The 18,857-nt window shown below is 41.3% G+C and overlaps 1 protein-coding gene across 3 annotated transcripts; it reads right to left on the bottom strand.

Moving 5' to 3' along the window:
* Positions 1-1,555: 1,555 nt before the first annotated feature.
* On the bottom strand, positions 1,556-17,152 carry LOC110521227 (secretory carrier-associated membrane protein 5). 3 transcript variants are annotated; one of them, XM_036968680.2, is made up of 7 exons: positions 16,457-17,152; positions 15,433-15,511; positions 14,998-15,117; positions 13,250-13,406; positions 12,708-12,809; positions 12,086-12,203; positions 1,556-4,200 (listed from the first exon to the last, which is right to left on the bottom strand). In XM_036968680.2, the coding sequence occupies exons 2-7, from the start codon at positions 15,437-15,439 to the stop codon at positions 4,003-4,005; spliced, it is 702 nt and encodes a 233-aa protein (XP_036824575.1). In that variant the 5' UTR covers positions 15,440-15,511; positions 16,457-17,152; the 3' UTR covers positions 1,556-4,002. The 3 variants fall into 3 exon arrangements, with proteins under 3 accessions (XP_036824575.1, XP_036824576.1, XP_090087183.1); XM_036968681.2 differs by lacking the exon at positions 16,457-17,152 and adding an exon at positions 15,648-15,756; XM_090231057.1 differs by lacking the exon at positions 15,433-15,511 and having other exon boundaries at positions 16,457-16,706.
* Positions 17,153-18,857: the final 1,705 nt, after the last annotated feature.

Here is an 18,857-nt window from a genome sequence, read left to right as displayed (position 1 = left end):
TTACTACATAAATCTTCCCTGACAACCAAAAGTACTCATTTCATTTTGACAGGGAAATGGTCCAATTCACACACTTATCAAGAGAACATCCCTGGTCATCTCTACTGCCTCTGATCTGGCGACTCACTAAGAATCTCACTAGAATTTGTTCTTACCTAGTTACATTTAAAAATATATATATTATATTTATCCATGACAATGGTATTAACATTAACCTCACCTCATATCATTTATATATCCATATTGTTATTGTAGTACAGGATACATATTAACACGCATACAGAAGGAAGATCGGGGGTCAATGAGAAATGACTTTCAAATGCTGCGAAGCAACATGCATGACCCAAAAACCATATGGAATATGGAATACTGCTGTCTGTCAAACGGACTGCAGTTCTGGTCTCCTAGGATGCCTCTGAAATGGCACCCTATTCCATTCAGTTAAGACCAGGTTAGCGTCTCAAATTGCTTCCTATTCCCTATACAGTGCGCCAGAAGTAGTTCACTACATAGGGAATAGGGTGCCATCATCAGACCAGATAACAGAGCATTGTATTGGTAAGCTTGGACACAGCTGTGTTTAACATCAATAAACCAAAACATACTGTTGTGTCCCTTATGTACACGACATTGGCACACGGTCTGGTCTGACTCACAAATTCACCAGAACCACACCTGTTGACTGACTACAATCAGAAACGTTGTTTTGTTCTGTTGCACGTACAGTGAAGAACCAAGGCTTCTGTCAACCTAACAGAGCATGTTACTACAGACGGACACGGTAAAGGATTGTAGCCTGGTTTAACCAGATTGGAAGATGCGCTCACCACTGTTTCGCTATCAACGGTGAAATGTATTGACATCAGGAGATCAGATGCCAGGCTAAAGGGATTATAGTCTACTGGACTAGATACCGAATACAATGTTATTTTACTGGTGCAATATTATTAACAATCCCATTTTTATAATCCGCAGATATATATCTTTACAAAGGTGCCCTATTCTGCTCTTACTGGCAAGGGCACATGCTATTTAAGCGAGGCCAATGTACAGTATATAAACTGAGGTTGATCATTTTATAGTTACAAGTTGATCTGTAAATTCATGTTTTATATCGCTCCAGTGTGTTTAAGTGAATACAGCGAGCACGGAGTCGAAAATTCTGGTTTGAGCAAAAAAATATATCATATATTATTCAATGATGAGAATAAAACTCATTAGAAGCCTTTTATACACCAACGACTGTGGAGAGACAGAAAGAGCAGAGCTGCATATACACTCACATACCTTCCAGAACATATACACTCTGCCTCACATACGTTCTAGAACATATACACTCTGCCTCACATACCTTCTAGAACATATACACTCTGCCTCACATACGTTCTAGAACATATACACTCTGCCTCACATACCTTCTAGAACATATACACTCTGCCTCACATACCTTCTAGAACATATACACTATGCCTCACATACTTTCTAGAACATATACACTCTGCCTCACATACCTTCTAGAATTTATACAGGAAAAGTACAACAACAACAACAAAAGTTTTGAGAAATATTTAAAATAAAATCATATTGAACATCATCACACAATCAGACAAGACAATTCACTGTTTTTTTTTGTTTTTTTAAATATCTGGCATTCATGTACACATCTTCACATTTGTTTCAAGTCTAATATTGTATTACACATTTTTGTAATATCCATCTTTTACATTTTCAGAGTTAACTTTCTTGAGACTAAAACATTTTCCACTCCAGTCAAATGTAGCTATGCGGTAGTTCCATCTCTAAATGAAAACATCGATACTCATAAAGGCTACAGTTATTTTCTTCCCGTTTCAGTTCATAAAATGAGATGTTTGTATAAACAATATTCAATATTTTCTATATATACCATAATCACATCTATACTCATGTACTAACGTTGACAGCCACATTTTATGTTTTCACTTGTAAAGGTTAAACTCCACCATTACCCAGCAGTCAAAACTGTTTGAAATTATGTCACAATGACATCATTACAACCAGATTTGCCCCCTGGGTAACGTAGTCTTTTTTTATTTATTTTTTATTTAAAGCATTTGCTTCACAGGGTTCACTTTAGGATTAGTGAGAGGATTGACCAATGGGAATAAACATTCATAACATCTAACATCTGTCCATCTACAAATAGCAAATACTATATCTTCAATGGGGAATTAAGACTACGTTTTGTAAATCTTCCATTGTTTCCATCATTCCCTTCTGCCCCCTATAGACAGAACTATCTGCCCCCTATAGACAGAACTATCTGCCCCTTATAGACAGAACTATCTGCCCCCTTATAGACAGAACTATCTGCCCCCCTTATAGACATAACTATCTGCCCCCTATAGACAGAACTATCTGCCCCCCTTATAGACATAACTATCTGCCCCCTATAGACAGAACTATCTGCCCCTTTACAGACGGAACAATTTTTGTTTCACCTAGTCTAAATTCTTAACTGGGTTACAGTAGTCATATAGACTTATCTGGAATGTTCCATCCTATACGTAAGACCTTAACACTGTGCACGTGTGCTTAAATGGGTTGTTATGATTAAACATCTTTTAATTATTTCACTTATAGTCAACAGAATAACATGCTCGCTCAAAACACACTCCCCATAACCTGAAATAAATCTGAAAATGTCGAGGAATTTAACACCTCTAATATGGCTAATGTTGATGACGCCAACAGAACGTCTGGTATTTCTACTGTAGACAAGACTAACATGTAGCTATTAGCCATCTAGCAACTAGCTAAGATCTAAAAAAAAAAAACAGATGAATACAAATAAAGTCATTTTATGTCTAAAACAAAGTAGATGTCTATTCCTGAGAATCTAAGTGATACAAAATCAAAATTCAACATGGACAAAATTGTGATAATCCTTTTTTTTAAATAGGATTAAATTCGATCTTTCTGCATTTTTTGTCATGTCCATGTGGCAAAACTGCATCCTTGACAATAATACAGTACTGCAAAAACAAGTATAAACTGTTTTTCAAAAACATGACAGAACATCACAAGCCTACCCCACTTGGTCCCTGTGTGGATCAGTTGGTAGAGCAGGGCACTTGCAATGCCAGGGTTGTGGGTTCAAATCCCACAAGGGACAATTACAAACATAAAGTACAAAAAAATGTATGCTCACTATTGTAAGTTGCTCTGGATAAGAGCGTCAAGTCAAATGTACTAAAACTAATATATATTTTTTGAAACGTTGCAATGGCTCTAGTAAGACAGTGTTGGGTTCTTCTATTCAAAGCTAATGAGCATTACAGGGCAGTGCAAGTGTCTGTCTGGCACATGGAAGCAGAGAAATTAATCTTGTGTGTGCGTAATATGTTATTACTATGCGTAATAACTATGTGCATGGTTGGAGTGCTGGTCCATGTTAGGAGATAGGTGTTCCGAGTTTTGTAAAATTATTATTCCTACATTTGGGAAAAACCTTTTGAAGCAAAATCAAAACAGTATGACACATTTTAATATATACAGTGGGGAGAACAAGTATTTGATACACTGGCGATTTTGCAGGTTTTCCTACTTACAAAGCATGTATATGTCTATAATTTTTTATCAAATGAATTACTTAAAAATCATACAATGTGATTTTCTGGATTTTTGTTTTAGATTCCGTCTCTCACAGTTGAAGTGTACCTATGATAAAAAAAATTATAGACCTCTACATGCTTTGTAAGTAGAAAAACCTGCAAAATCGGCAGTGTATCAAATACTTTGTCTCCCCACTGTATATATTTTTGTTATCTAAGAATTATCTGAATGTAATCGTGAATTGTGGTTCTCATTTGATGATCATCCCTTTTCATCTCCCCAGTCTGTCCCTCACCTAGCCTGGGCGGCTCGGTTTCTGCTCTCATAACAACTGACGCGAGATCAGAAACAGACTGTCACCCTGGCTATTCCTCACCCCTTCTCTCCCACCCTCTCCTCCTCCCTGTCCTACATGCCCGGGTCGTCATAATTGTAGGTGGGTGCCTGTGAGTACTGGGGCTGTTGCTGCTGCATGGCTCCCTGCGCCACCCCCACGGCGGCCTGCTGCGCTGCCTGCTGGACGTGAGGGTTCTTCCAGGCCCCGGTGGTCCACTCCTCCTGGGCTTTACTCATACTGCCTCCAGTGCCACGGTACATGTTGTGCACCTGGAGAGAGAGTCAGGGAGACGGTGTTAGCGTGAGTTGTATTACTGTAGCACAAACAGAGGACACAATAAAGAGTACTGTCTTTGCTCATGTTGTGCCTGGTGCTACAACACATGTTGTCCCTGGTGTTACAGTACATGTTGTCCCTGGTGTTACGGTACATGTTGTCCCTGGTGTTACGGTACATGTTGTCCCTGGTGTTACGGTACATGTTGTCCCTGGTGTTACGGTACATGTTGTCCCTGGTGTTATGGTACATGTTGTCCCTGGTGTTACGGTACATGTTGTCCCTGGTGTTACGGTACATGTTGTCCCTGGTGCTACAACACATGTTGTCCCTGCTACGGTACATGATGTCCCTGGTGTTACGGTACATTCTGTCCCTGGTGTTACGGTACATGATGTCCCTGGTGTTACGGTACATGTTGTGCCTGGTGTTACAGTACATGTTGTGCCTGGTGTTACAGTACATGTTATGCCTGGTGCGATGGTACATGATATCCCTGGTGTTATGGTACATGTTGTCCCTGGTGTTACGGTACATGTTGTCCCTGGTGTTACGGTACATGTTGTCCCTGGTGTTACGGTACAAGTTGTCCCTGGTGTCACGGTACATGTTGTCCCTGGTGTTACGGTACATGTTGTCCCTGGTGTTACGGTACATGATGTCCCTGGTGTTACGGTACATGTTGTCCCTGGTGTTACGGTACATGTTGTCCCTAGTGTTACGGTACATGTTGTCCCTGGTGTTACGGTACATGATGTCCCTGGTGTTACGGTATATGTTGTCCCTGCTACGGTACATGATGTCCCTGGTGTTACGGTATATGTTGTCCCTGCTACGGTACATGTTGTCCCTGGTGTTACGGTACATGTTGTCCCTGGTGTTACGGTACATGATGTCCCTGGTGTTACGGTACATGTTGTCCCTGGTGTTACGGTACATGTTGTCCCTAGTGTTACGGTACATGTTGTCCCTGGTGTTACGGTACATGATGTCCCTGGTGTTACGGTATATGTTGTCCCTGCTACGGTACATGATGTCCCTGGTGTTACGGTATATGTTGTCCCTGCTACGGTACATGTTGTCCCTGGTGTTACGGTACATGATGTCCCTGGTGTTACGGTACATGCTGTCCCTGGTGTTACGGTACATGCTGTCCCTGGTGTTACGGTACATGTTGTCCCTGGTGTTACGGCACATGTTGTCCCTGGTGTTACGGTACACGCTGTCCCTGGTGCTATGGTACATGCTGTCCCTGGTGTTACGGTATATGTTGTCCCTGCTACGGTACATGATGTCCCTGGTGTTACGGTATATGTTGTCCCTGCTACGGTACATGTTGTCCCTGGTGTTACGGTACATGATGTCCCTGGTGTTACGGTACATGATGTCCCTGGTGTTACGGTACATGCTGTCCCTGGTGTTACGGTACATGTTGTCCCTGGTGTTACGGCACATGTTGTCCCTGGTGTTACGGTACACGCTGTCCCTGGTGCTATGGTACATGCTGTCCCTGGTGTTACGGCACATGCTGTCCCTGGTGTTACGGTACATGTTGTCCCTGGTGTTATGGTACATGTTGTCCCTGGTGTTACGGTACATGTTGTCCCTGGTGATACGGTACATGTTATCCATGGTGCATGATGTCCCTGGTGTTACGGTACATGTTGTCCCTGGTGCTACGATACATATTGTCCCTGGTGTTATGGTACATGTTGTCCCTGGTGTTACGGTACATGTTGTCCCTGGTGCTACGGTACATGTTGTCCCTGGTGCTACGATACATATTGTCCCTGGTGTTATGGTACATGTTGTCCCTGGTGTTACGGTACATGTTGTCCCTGGTGCTACGGTACATGTTGTCCCTGGTGTTACGGTACATGATGTCCCTGGTGTTACGGTACATGTTGTCCCTGGTGCTACGATACATGTTGTCCCTGGTGTTACGGTACATGTTGTCCCTGGTGTTACGGTACATGATGTCCCTAGTGCTACGGTACATGATGTCCCTGGTGTTACGGTACATGTTGTCCCTGGTGCTACGGTACATGTTGTCCCTGGTGGTACGGTACATGTTGTCCCTGGTGCTATACCTATTTACCCTTATTCAGGTGCAAAACTTTCACTGGGGATGGGGGGATGGGGGGGGCATGTCCCCCTCACATTCTGAAATTGCATTTTTGTCCCCCGTAGTTTTATCATAGGAATGTGATACAAAATGAGGCAACGGTGTGCTTTAGGACCATGCGGACGCCTCCGAGCTGTTGGGTAGGCTGTCCCCCCTCACTTCTAAAACCAAAGTTGCGCCCCCTGCCCTTATTTACCAGGTAAGTTGTTGTGCACCTGAAGAGAGAGACAGACTGAGAGACAGTGTGAGAGAGAGATTTATAGAGTACTGGTCCGGTGCCACAGTACATGAAGCAACACAAACATAGGCATAGACACATGCACACACACACACACACACGCACACACACACGCACGCACGCACAGACACACACACACACACAAAAGTACACATGGATTTTGTACTGTAGATATGTGGTAGTGGCCTGAGGGCACACAGTGTGTTGTGAAATTAATGGGGATCCATAATAAACCCCAGGAAGAATAGCTGCTGCCTTGGCAGGAACTAATGGGGATCCATAATAAACCCCAGGAAGAGTAGCTGCTGCCTTGGCAGGAACTATTGGGGATCCATAATAAACTCCAGGAAGAGTAGCTGCTGCCTTGGCAGGAACTAATGGGGATCCATAATAAACCACAGGAAGAGTAGCTGCTGCCTTGGCAGGAACTAATAGGGATCCATAATAAACCACAGGAAGAGTAGCTGCTGCCTTGGCAGGAACTAATAGGGATCCATAATAAACCCCAGGAAGAGTAGCTGCTGCCTTGGCAGGAACTAATGGGGATCCATAATAAACCACAGGAAGAGTAGCTGCTGCCTTGGCAACGCCTAATGGGGATCCATAATAAACCACAGGAAGAGTAGCTGCTGCCTTGGCAGGAACTAATGGGGATCCATAATAAACCCCAGGAAGAGTAGCTGCTGCCTTGGCAGGAACTAATGGGGATCCGTAATAAACCACAGGAAGAGTAGCTGCTGCCTTGGCAGGAACTAATGGGGATCCTTGTGCTTCCTGGAGAAAGTCAGGGAGAGATTGAGATGGTGTTTGAGATATATTTATATTACCCTAAGTAAAACACAGTACAGGCCATATATATTACTTGTCCATCAACTATGTAGTCGACAAGTCAGGGATATTTATCAAATATTTTTTACTCTTTTATATTTAGGGAATCTATTGGGCTCCCGAGTGGTGCAGTGGTCTAAGGCACTGCATCTCGGTGCTAGAGGTGTAGCTACAGTCCCTGGTTCAATTCCAGGCTGTATCACACCCGGCTGCGATTGGGAGTCCCTTAGGGCTGCGCACAATCGGCCGGGGTAGGCCGTCGTTGTAAATAAGAATTTGTTCTTAACTGACTTGCCTAGTTAAATAAAAGTACACTCTTTTTTTTTTTACAGGGATATTAATTAACATTTCAGTGTTCACATCAATGAAGGGTAAATGTGCCTGAGTTAGCAGAAGAGATCATATTCACCCGCCTGTGGTACCTGAGATGTGAGTCATATTACAGCCAAAGTCAAACTAAAGCTTGTAAGAAAGAAATACGGTCTTTGCTGTAAATTAGATCCGGGCCTGAATACATAGTGTCAACAGTAGGAGTGCTGATCTAGGATCAGATCCCTCCTGTCCATTTCCTGTCTTATTCATTCTGATATAAAAGGCTAAACTGATCCTAGATCAGCACTCCTCTACTCTAAGACACTTTATGAATGTGGGCCCTGATCTCCTGTTACTATAGCAGCCCATCAAGTTGTTGTCCTCTTCAAGTCAAAGACACTAAAGGATGCAGAGAGATCTGATCTCCTGTTATTATAGCAGCCCATCAAGTTGTTGTCCTCTTCAGGTTAAAGACACGAAAGCTATATTTCCTGGAGAACGTACACCAAGAAAATATGGTCAGAAAGATAAGATGATACAATTGTGGGTTTGTCTTGACAGTTTGCTATTGCCTCAACAGACAAGAGCAGTACTAGAAGTACGGTAGTAGTGAGGAGAAACTGTTTTTTTCAGCTGAATCATATGTTGGAAGTTTACATACACCTTGGCCAAATACATTTAAACATTTATTCTAGTAAATATTCTCTGTCTTAGGTCAGTTAGGATCACCACTTTATTTTAAGAATGTGAAATGTCAGAATAATAGTAGAGAGAATTATTTATTTCAGCTTTTATTTCTTTCATCACATTCCTAGTGGGTTTACATACACTCAATTAATATTTGGTAGCATTGGCCTTAAATTGTTTAACTTGAGTCAAATGTTTTAGGTAGCTTTCCACAAGGTTCCCACAATAAGTTGGGTGAATTTTGGCCCATTCCTCCTGACAGAGCTGGTGTAACTGAGTCAGGTTCATAGTCCTCCTCGCTTGCACACGCTTTTTCAGTTCTGCCCACACATTTTCTATGGGATTGAGGTCAGGGATTTGTGATGGCCACTCCAATACCTTGACTTTGCTGTCCTTAAGTCATTTTGACACAACTTTGGAAGTATGCTTGGGGTCATTGTCCATTTGGAAGACCCATTTGCGGCCAAGCTTTAATTTCCTGACTGATGTCTTGAGATGTTGCTTCAATGTATCCACATAATTTTCCTTGTTATTTTGTGAAGTGCCAACATTCCCTCCTGCAGCAAAGCATCCCCACAACATGATGCTGCCACCCCCGTGCTTCACGGTTGGGATGGTGTTCTTCGGCTTGCAAGCATCCCCCTTTTTCCTCCAAACATAACTATGGTCATTATGATCAAACAGTTTTATTTTTGTTTCATCAGACCAGAGGACATTTCTCCAAAAAGTATGATCTTTGTCCCCATGTGCAGTTGCAAACCGTAGTCTGGCTTTTTTATGGAGGTTTTGGAGCAGTGGCTTCTTCCTTGCTGAGCGGGCTTTCAGGTTATGTTGATATAGGACTCATTTTACTGTGGATATAGATACTTTTGTACCTGTTTCCTAAGTCATGACGGCTGCGTGGTCCCATGGTGTTTATACTTGCGTACTATTGTTTGTACAGATGAACGTGGTACCTTGAAAATTGCTCATAAGGATGAACCAGACTTGTTTTTCTGAGGTCTTGGCTGGTTTCTTTTGATTTTCCCATGATGTCAAGCAAAGAGGGACTGAGTTTGAAGGTAGGCCTTGAAATACATCCACAGGTACACCTACAATTGACTCAAATGATGTCAATTAGCCTATCAGAAGCTTCTAAAGCCATGACATAATTTTCTGGAATTTTCCAAGCTGTTTAAAGGCACAGTCAACTTAGTGTATGTAAACTTCTGACCCACTGGAATTGAGATACAGTAAATTATAAGTGAAATAATCTGTCTGTAAACAATTGTTGGAAAAATGACTTGTGTCAGGCACAAGTAGATGTCCTAACTGACTTGACAAAACTATAGTTTGTTAACAAGAAATTTGTGGAGTGGTTGAAAAACACGTTTTAATGACTCCAACCTAAGTGTATGTAAACTTCCGACTTCAACTGTATCTACAGAAACCACACTGCACATATTGCAAGAGTCCATTATACTCTAGTCAGAATGAGAAACGTGTTGCTAGAGTCCATTATACTCTAGTCAGAATGAGAAACGTGTTGCTAGAGTCCATTATACTCTAGTCAGAGTGAGAAACGTGTTGCTAGAGTCCATTATACTCTAGTCAGAATGAGAAACGTGTTGCTAGAGTCCATTATACTCTAGTCAGAATGAGAAACGTGTTGCTAGAGTCCATTATACTCTAGTCAGAGTGAGAAACGTGTTGCTAGAGTCCATTATACTCTAGTCAGAATGAGAAACGTGTTGCTAGAGTCCATTATACTCTAGTCAGAGTGAGAAACGTGTTGCTAGAGTCCATTATACTCTAGTCAGAATGAGAAACGTGTTGCTAGAGTCCATTATACTCTAGTCAGAATGAGAAACGTGTTGCTAGAGTCCATTATACTCTAGTCAGAGTGAGAAACGTGTTGCTAGAGTCCATTATACTCTAGTCAGAATGAGAAACGTGTTGCTAGAGTCCATTATACTCTAGTCAGAGTGAGAAACGTGTTGCTAGAGTCCATTATACTCTAGTCAGAGTGAGAAACGTGTTGCTAGAGTCCATTATACTCTAGTCAGAGTGAGAAACGTGTTGCTAGAGTCCATTATACTCTAGTCAGAGTGAGAAACGTGTTGCTAGAGTCCATTATACTCTAGTCAGAATGAGAAACGTGTTGCTAGAGTCCATTATACTCTAGTCAGAGTGAGAAACGTGTTGCTAGAGTCCATTATACTCTTGTCAGAATGAGAAACGTGTTGCTAGAGTCCATTATACTCTTGTCAGAATGAGAAACGTGTTGCTAGAGTCCATTATACTCTAGTCAGAGTGAGAAATGTGTTGCTAGAGTCCATTATACTCTAGTCAGAGTGAAAAACGTGTGGCCAAAGTCCATTATACTCTAGTCAGAGTGAAAAACGTGTGGCCAAAGTCCATTATACTCTAGTCAGAATGAGAAACGTGTTGCTAGAGTCCATTATACTCTAGTCAGAGTGAGAAACGTGTGGCCAAAGTCCATTATACTCTAGTCAGAGTGAGAAACGTGTTGCTAAAATCCATTATACTCTAGTCAGAATGAGAAACGTGCAAGTCAGGGCTTTAGAGTAAAGTCAGGGCTTTAGAGTAAAGTCAGGGCTTTAGAGTATGGTCAGGGCTTTAGAGTAAAGTCAGGGCTTTAGAGTAAAGTCAGGGCTTTAGAGTAAAGTCAGGGCTTTAGAGTAAAGTCAGGGCTTTAGAGTAAAGTCAGGGCTTTAGAGTAAAGTCAGGGCTTTAGAGTAAAGTCAGGGCTTTAGAGTAAAGTCAGGGCTTTAGAGTAAAGTGTGGAAGTTATGGTAGAACATTACAAGATTATGTTTTAATATTATTTTATGTATCAAATACTTTGATTAGTACTCTCTGATCTGTGTCTGTGGGACTGAGTTGGGCCTCTTCTATTGAATGATTAGTGTATGTGAAAGGCTGGCCTGTCTGCCAGGGCCAGGTGAACCGTCCAGTTTCTCTCTCACATGCAGATGAACACTGGACTTGTGAGGAGGATCCAGTGTCCCATTGTTGCATTAGTATCTGTGTGTTATTAAGGAGTGCCAAGCTGAGAAGATGACCCTGTATAAACAAGCAGTAAAATGACCTAGAGACAGAAACCTGGCGACATGTAAATCTTGCTGTCTGTTACTCGATAACACAATGTACCTTCGTATAATTCTACACATCTGTTGATTGTCGTGAACATTCAGGAGGATGTACTTTGCTATGAAGAGCTGTAACCTAAATCTGCTGGTGGGTTCTCAGTGATCCCCTCCGGATGATTGTTGACCAGCTCCATTATTGCTGTATGTTTGTATGTTTGACTGTACGTTTGTTTTTACTCCATGTGTAACTCTGTGTTGTTGTCTGTGTCACACTGCTTTGCTTTATCTTGGACAGGACGCAGTTGTAAATGAGAACTTGTTCTCAATTGGCCTACCTGGTTAAATAAAGGTGTTCTCAATTGGCCTACCTGGTTAAATAAAGGTGTTCTCAACTGGCCTACCTGGTTAAATAAAGGTGTTCTCAACTGGCCTACCTGGTTAAATAAAGGTGATTTTTTGTTGTTGTTGTTGTAATAATTAAATAATAAAGTTTGATTGTTTTGAAGAAATCTAAAAGTCTCTCTCCTTTGGACAGAAGTATTCCACAACAAAGTGAAAATGTATGTAGCACACACACACATATAGTACTATGGTACCTTGGTGAGCCCGGTGAAGGAGAGGACAGCCATGGCAGTGAACATGATGGTGGGGATCAACATGACTACAGCGGAGCCTATATTGGTGCTGAAGAAGGTGATGGTAGCCAGCCAGCCACTGGAGGAAGGAAATAGGAAGAAAACCACAACAAGGTCACAGCAAGTCCACGCCTCTTCTAAAGGCAGGCTTTCCCTAATGATAACAATACTATCAGCTGTTAGGCCTACGGACGAAAATCAGGTCAATCAATCAAGCAAATCAATCAAACTGTATAGCCCTTTTTTACATCAACAGTGGTCACAAAGTGCTTTACAGTAACCCGATCTAGAACCCCAAAGAGCAAGGAGAAGTGGCAAGGCAACTATGGAGGAACCTTTCCCTAGAAGGATGTAACCTTGAGCGGAACCAGACTCAGAGGCGACTGGAGGGCCATACTATCAAAGCCAATGGGCGTGACTCTCCCACAAATAAAAAAAAACATTGGTGTTTTATCAGGCTTTTTCCAAGTAAAAAAAAAACATGACATTTTGGCCATCAATGGCCTTCATCAGACTGAACCTAGAAGGAAGAAACCTTGAGAGGAACCAGATTCCCGAGAGGACACCCAGGCTCCATCCTTACCAGACGCCCCAGCCTGGAATGCCTATACACTGGATGATGCTGATCACCACCTGGGCCATGAACACGAAGAAGAACGCCATGAAGTTGAACGAGCTGTCAGTCCTACAAGGGGGGGGGGGGGAGAGAGAAGTAAATCCAATCAGAAATCCAGGATTTAACCTAGACAGTGGAGGCTGCTGAGGGGAGAGAACGGCTCATAATAATGGCCGGAACAGAGCACATGGAATGGCATCCAACACCTGGAAACCATGGAAACAATGTGTTTGATGTATGTGATACCATTCCACTGATTCCACTCCAGTCATTACCACCACGAGACCGTCCTCCCCAATTAACCACTGTATATCTGGGGGAAAAAAGCCTTAAGAAAGGGTTTACTCACGTCTCTATGCCTCATCTAATGTAACACGGGCTGCGTTCAGTAAGTCAGAACGGTGTTCCAACGTTTAATTCAACAAAGACAGTACTGAACGACCAAAACGTTGGCGAACGTTAAAACATACTGAACGCACCCCAGATGTCAGAAAGAAGGATGTACTTACTTGAAGGCCTTGTAGATGGGTCTGAACCAGCACACGTAGGAGCAGGGGGTGAACAGGATGAGCCACAGGATAGCCATGCCAAAGTTAGTGGCTCCGCCCCCGCCGCACATCCATGCCAGGCAGCCAATCAGATTGACCGCCAAGGTGGCACTGTTGACTGTAATGATCACAGATGGTCAAAAAAGGCTAAATAATGATATTAACGGTGGACCTTGCATTATTTACAATGCAGTAGCATTGGTCATGCTTTTAACATTTTATTTATTTAACCATTCAGGTCAATTAAAAACAAATTCATATTTACAATGATGGCCTGGTGTTCATTAGGGCATGCAACGGTAATGGAGAATGAGGGTGTCTGATTGGACAAGTCCAGGTCGTCCCTCTCTGTTTCAGTCTGTTTTCAACGGTTTGGTGCCAAATAAACAGGACCGTCATGTTACTGTTTTCCCATTTCCTGTTAGTACAATTACATTGTCTGGGACGCGGACCTTGTGTAATTAAAGTACAACAGCACCGTCTGTTATTGGATGATTAATCTAGCAAAGTAAAGTTTAATTGGTTGCTTCAGATTTGTATGAGAGTTTGCAGAGACAGTAAAGGTAACTTTATGATTTTGTATCTTCGGTATAGGGGAGAGATCTCTATGGTCTGTGTCCCAAATATAAATATTGAACGATAAAGAAAATATGCTGTAATTTATATGATTTGTATTAAAAAAAAACACAAAATTAAAAAGCTATCTATTCAACACACAATACAGTGACTACTGTAAAGGGCACAAACTAATGATAAACTATTGGGATTATTTATAACATATATGTCACAGGACTTACTTATACAATCCCCAACCTGAGTGATAATGCAAATGAAATGAAAATGATAATGAAAGGTATACGATCATACATCTATAAAGATTACCATGACACTATTAGATGCATTTTCAGCTCTTGTTGTCAAGCCAACGGTATAGATGGGAGGCTTTGAACTAGCGGATGTTGATTTAGATGAAAAACCATGTCAAGTAACAATTCTTGTCTGGTTTCCTGAAAGTCTTATTAAAGAGCTTCAAACCAGCTACACCCGCCTTCCTGCTATACCTGTGTTTGTTTCCCATAATGCTTTGGGTGACGTTAAAAGTCATCTGAAAAGAAAGGCCAAACAGTAGCAGTAGCACTTAACAGCTTGCCGTTATGACGTCACTCAAGCAATCTACACAATAAATACGCAAAGGGCTTGGTTAGAATGGGCCGGTGCTGCCCGGTACAGCACCAGAACCTCTAATCTTCTACTGCTTGAGTACCGACCAACTCTTGTAGAATATTAGCTCTAATACTTGATGACTAAAACCCAGTTTAACCAAGTTCAGAACTAAAAAGCATTCTCGATGGAAAAAAAATGTGTATAAGGCTTGCTTAATCTGTCTGGGAAACCCTATTTAGTGCACTACTTTTGACCAGGACCCATAGGGTCAAAAGTAGTGCACTAAATAGGGAATAGGGTGCCATTTGGAAGACATCCTGTGGTTAGAGACTGAGTCATCTGTGTCGGTTTCACCAGACAGAACCCTATGGGTCCTGGCCAAAAGTAGTGCACTAAATAGGGAATAGGGTGCCATTTGGAAGACATCCTGTGGTTAGAGACTGAGTCATCTGTGTCGGTTTCCCAGACAGAACTCTATGGGTCCTGGCCAAAAGTAGTGCACTAAATAGGGAATAGGGTACCACGTGGGATACCAACACACTCACAGATCCATAGGTAGTAGAGCTTCTTGCAGATGGAGCGGTGTACATCTGGGATCTCATTGAAGTCCTGATAGAAACACGGCTTCAGAGGGATGAAGCCTGGCAGGGGAGGGAAATTGTTTTCTGTGGGGGATAAAAGGAAGAGGCTCAGAATTGAACTTAGTCAAATCTTGAATTAAAAACAAAAATCCAAGATAAAATATTAAAGTTAAAAGTATAAGAATTCAACCTGATCAACACACAAGTTATATTAAAACAGTCAGGTTACGCATTGTGTGCTATAATTGCATGATAGTAAAATGCTTATTAGCTACTTACTACTAATGACTTATATATCTTACAAAAGAGTAGCATGATTCAATATTCAACACAGAAATCACACTCTACAAAATATTCCCACGACTATACCATCCTTGTATGTATAAAGACTGTTCTTACCTGCCATTACAATTTGATATTTTCCTCCAGTTGGAAATAAATATAATTCAGACTAAAACTCAACACCTTAGAAATTATCCTGAAAAGAATATTACATTGTATCAATATTTCAGCAAAGAAAAGTATAATTTTATGATCATAAACACCATAACTGCCTTCATAATATTCCAAGCAACAAACCGGTATGTAGGCTATCGGTAAGAAATATGAAAAACCTTGAGCGCCCAATGAATGCGTCGGTTAACAGTGAAATTACGCCAAAAACCGACTCTCCCTCCCAGTGTGCTTTGCGCTCGTAGCCTTTATAACCCACCGCCCCCGCACCTACAATATGGGATTACAATGTAACATGTTAGGTCGATTATGCATAATATTCTATGGCTACAAACCCTCCATTCTGATAGCCTCCTGAATACGGCCATTGTTGTCAGTGAGATATACATTGTAGACTGCATAAAATAATCTGTCATTTATTTTAATAAAGTTTGACAGTGTGATGATGGATATTTATGATATTTGCAGCTACCGTTCAAACACTCGTAGGTTGAGGGTGTTTGGATGAAGGGCATTTTCCCAGCATTTATTTTTGCACCAAATGGGCCTATACCACCAGACTGATAACAAACGATGTTATGAGAGCACAAATCAATGCAACATTTTACGTTTCTCCGATGTTGTTATTCATTTTAAAGGATGGGCAGGATGCAAGATTCCGCTGTATGTAATGCTATAACGGCATCGTGATGAGCACTACTGTCAATGGAGAAAGGGGCGCCCTTCAGATGAGTAACCGTAGTAGAGACCTAGCCTACGACACGATGGAGTATTTTCAGCAGGACTCAATAAACAAGTCAAACGATTGTACCATTCCTGCCGCATGATTATTCTACATTCTATTAATGCACGGAGCATTTAGTAAATATATAATTCTCCCAATCGTGTAATTGAAACAGAATGAGTGAATGAAATGAAATGTAAATAAAACGGTATGGATTCGTTACTTTGGAAAGGATCTATCGCTTACCTCTTTTTTTTCTTCCAAAACCAGGAATGCTGTTACTATGCAACGTTCTTCAATTGCATTATATGACGATATTCTTTATGAAACACAACACACGCTGGTGAAATTAAAACGAGAGACATAAATTCTATATTCGATTAAAATCTGCAAAAACCAAACGAGAGTTTGGGGGTAGAAAGCTATTCCGTGACGTCACGTTTCTCCTCTCTCTTTACGCACATACCCGTCCTACTAGGAAATGGTTTGAGGAAACGGAATCGTTGCTGGACAGAACTGTCCAACAAGAAAACTGCTTAGTAGCGGTATTTCACTCTCACTATCTTAAAGGAAAGGTTCACCCATTTTCAATGTTATATTGTTTTTGTGCATCTCCGAGTGATGCTCTATTGATTCCCTGGGTAGTTTCATGTTTTCATGTGTGTCTAATTTATTGGCTCAAGCAGGTAGAAATTCGTCCGGTATGATGTAGCACTGTGATAAAGTATCTCTCGCTACACTGAAAGTTCATTGGAATAGTACTTTTAGATCGCGAAAACATCTATCATTCCTGTCACTGATGTCAGATTTCAATACTGGCCGATGTCATAACTCGGAAGGATGTCTTCTCTCGAATGAGCCATTGATCATATTTTTTTTGCGATATTCTTACCTAGAGAAATCTAGCACATTTGTCCTATTTGTCTACCAGAGATATTATCCAAAGAAGATGGGAATCTAATGAATGAAGAAAGTTGTAACGCCCCACCCAGCAGACAGTCGACCAATCGTGTTCACGTTGTCATGCTACGTAACGCGGTTGCTAAGCTTTTCGTCAAGCAATGCCTTCTCAATATCAGTGTATTTGTCGAATAACGTGCCTATTTTCCTCGAAAGTACGTAATGTCACGATTCCAAAACTATATGATATTACACATAGTAAGTTAATTATCTCATATCTCGGAAAATATTTGTAATGTTAACTTCTTGTTGACGAAATTCGTGATAATGTTTTTTTTGTTGCTAGCGCTCAATAGCCTCCCATTCATCCTTGAAGGAGAGCGCCCCTTGTCCCAGAATCACGCATAATGCACCGCGCGGCCCTTTGACGTGGCATGGGAAACGTTTCCCATCTCCTCAGAAGTGCATCTGCTGTTGCGAATGATCTGCAGTTTGAACACGGTGAGAGTGTAGTCCTAAATTGATAGTGCAGTTTGTTTAGGCGATGTTATAGCTAACTAGCTACTTTACATGCTGATATTGCCAAAACAAAAAATATTGTTTTCACATATTAGCGTTAAGCCTGCACTACTATAGTTTAAAATGTAGATGATAGCTGTTGAGGCGCATAATATGCTATAATTCTCTTTCTTTCTCTCTCATTTATATACAGTACCAGTCAAAAGTTTGGACACACCTACTCATTCCAGGGTTGTTCTTTATTTGGACTATTTTCTACATTGTAGAGTAATAGTGAAGACATCAAAACAATGAAATAACACATATGGAATCATGTAGTAAACCATTTTTTTTTAAACAAATCAAAATATATTTTATATTTGAGATTCTTCAAAGTAGACATCCTTTGCCTTGATGACAGCTTTGCACACTCTTGGCATTCTCTCAACCAGCTTCATGAGGTAGTCACCTGGAATGCATTTCAATTAACATGTGTGCCTTGTTAAAAGTTAATTTGTAGAATTTCTTATCTTCTTAATGCGTTTGAGCCAATCAGTTGTGTTGTGACAAGGTCGGGGTGGTATACAGAAGATAGCCCTATTTGGTAAAAGACCAAGTCCATATTATGGCAAGTACAACTCAAATAACCAAAGAGAAACGACAGTCCATCATTACTTTAAGACATGAAGGTCAGTCAATTTGGAAAATTTCAAAAACAATCTCACCGTGTTCAAGTGCAGTCGCAAAAACCATCAAGCGACATTAGACCAGTGGAAATCTTTCCTTTGGTCTGATGAGTCCTATTGTGAGATTTTTGGTTCTGACCTCTGTGTCTTTGTGAGACATAGAGTAGGATGAATGGATGATCTCCACATGTGTGGTTCCCAATGTGAAGCATGGAGGAGGAGGTGTGATGGTGTGGGGGTGCTTTGCTGGTGACACTGTCAGTGATTTATTTAGAATTCAATCACCACAATCACCGACAAACCAATTGAGGTAGTTTGGGATGAGTTGGGCGGCAGAGTGAAGGAAAAGCAGCCAACAAGTGCTCAGCATATGTAGGAGCTCCTTCAAGACTGTTGGAAAAGCATTTAAGGTGAAGTTGGTTGAGAGAATGCCAAGAGTGTGCAAAGCAGTCATCAAGGAAAAGGATGGCTACTTTGAAGAATCTGTTTAACACTTTTTTGGTTTCTACATGATTCCATATCTGTTATTTCATCAGTTTGATGTCTTCAAGATTATTCTAATG

This window comes from Oncorhynchus mykiss, chromosome 4 (genome assembly GCF_057628025.1).
Source record: "Oncorhynchus mykiss isolate SJ-2025 chromosome 4, ASM5762802v1, whole genome shotgun sequence".
NCBI lineage: Eukaryota > Metazoa > Chordata > Actinopteri > Salmoniformes > Salmonidae > Oncorhynchus > Oncorhynchus mykiss.
The sequence above is the reverse complement of the archived record's forward strand: the minus strand, read 5'-3'. Positions and strand labels throughout refer to the sequence as shown.

Coding starts and splice junctions, on each gene's coding strand:
- LOC110521227 (XM_036968680.2), bottom strand. Junction 12,810..13,249: donor CCCATCTACAAGGCCTTCAA/GTAAGTACATCC, acceptor CCCCCCTTGTAG/GACTGACAGCTCGTTCAACT. Junction 12,204..12,707: donor ATTCCAGGCTGGGGCGTCTG/GTAAGGATGGAG, acceptor TCCTTCCTCCAG/TGGCTGGCTGGCTACCATCA.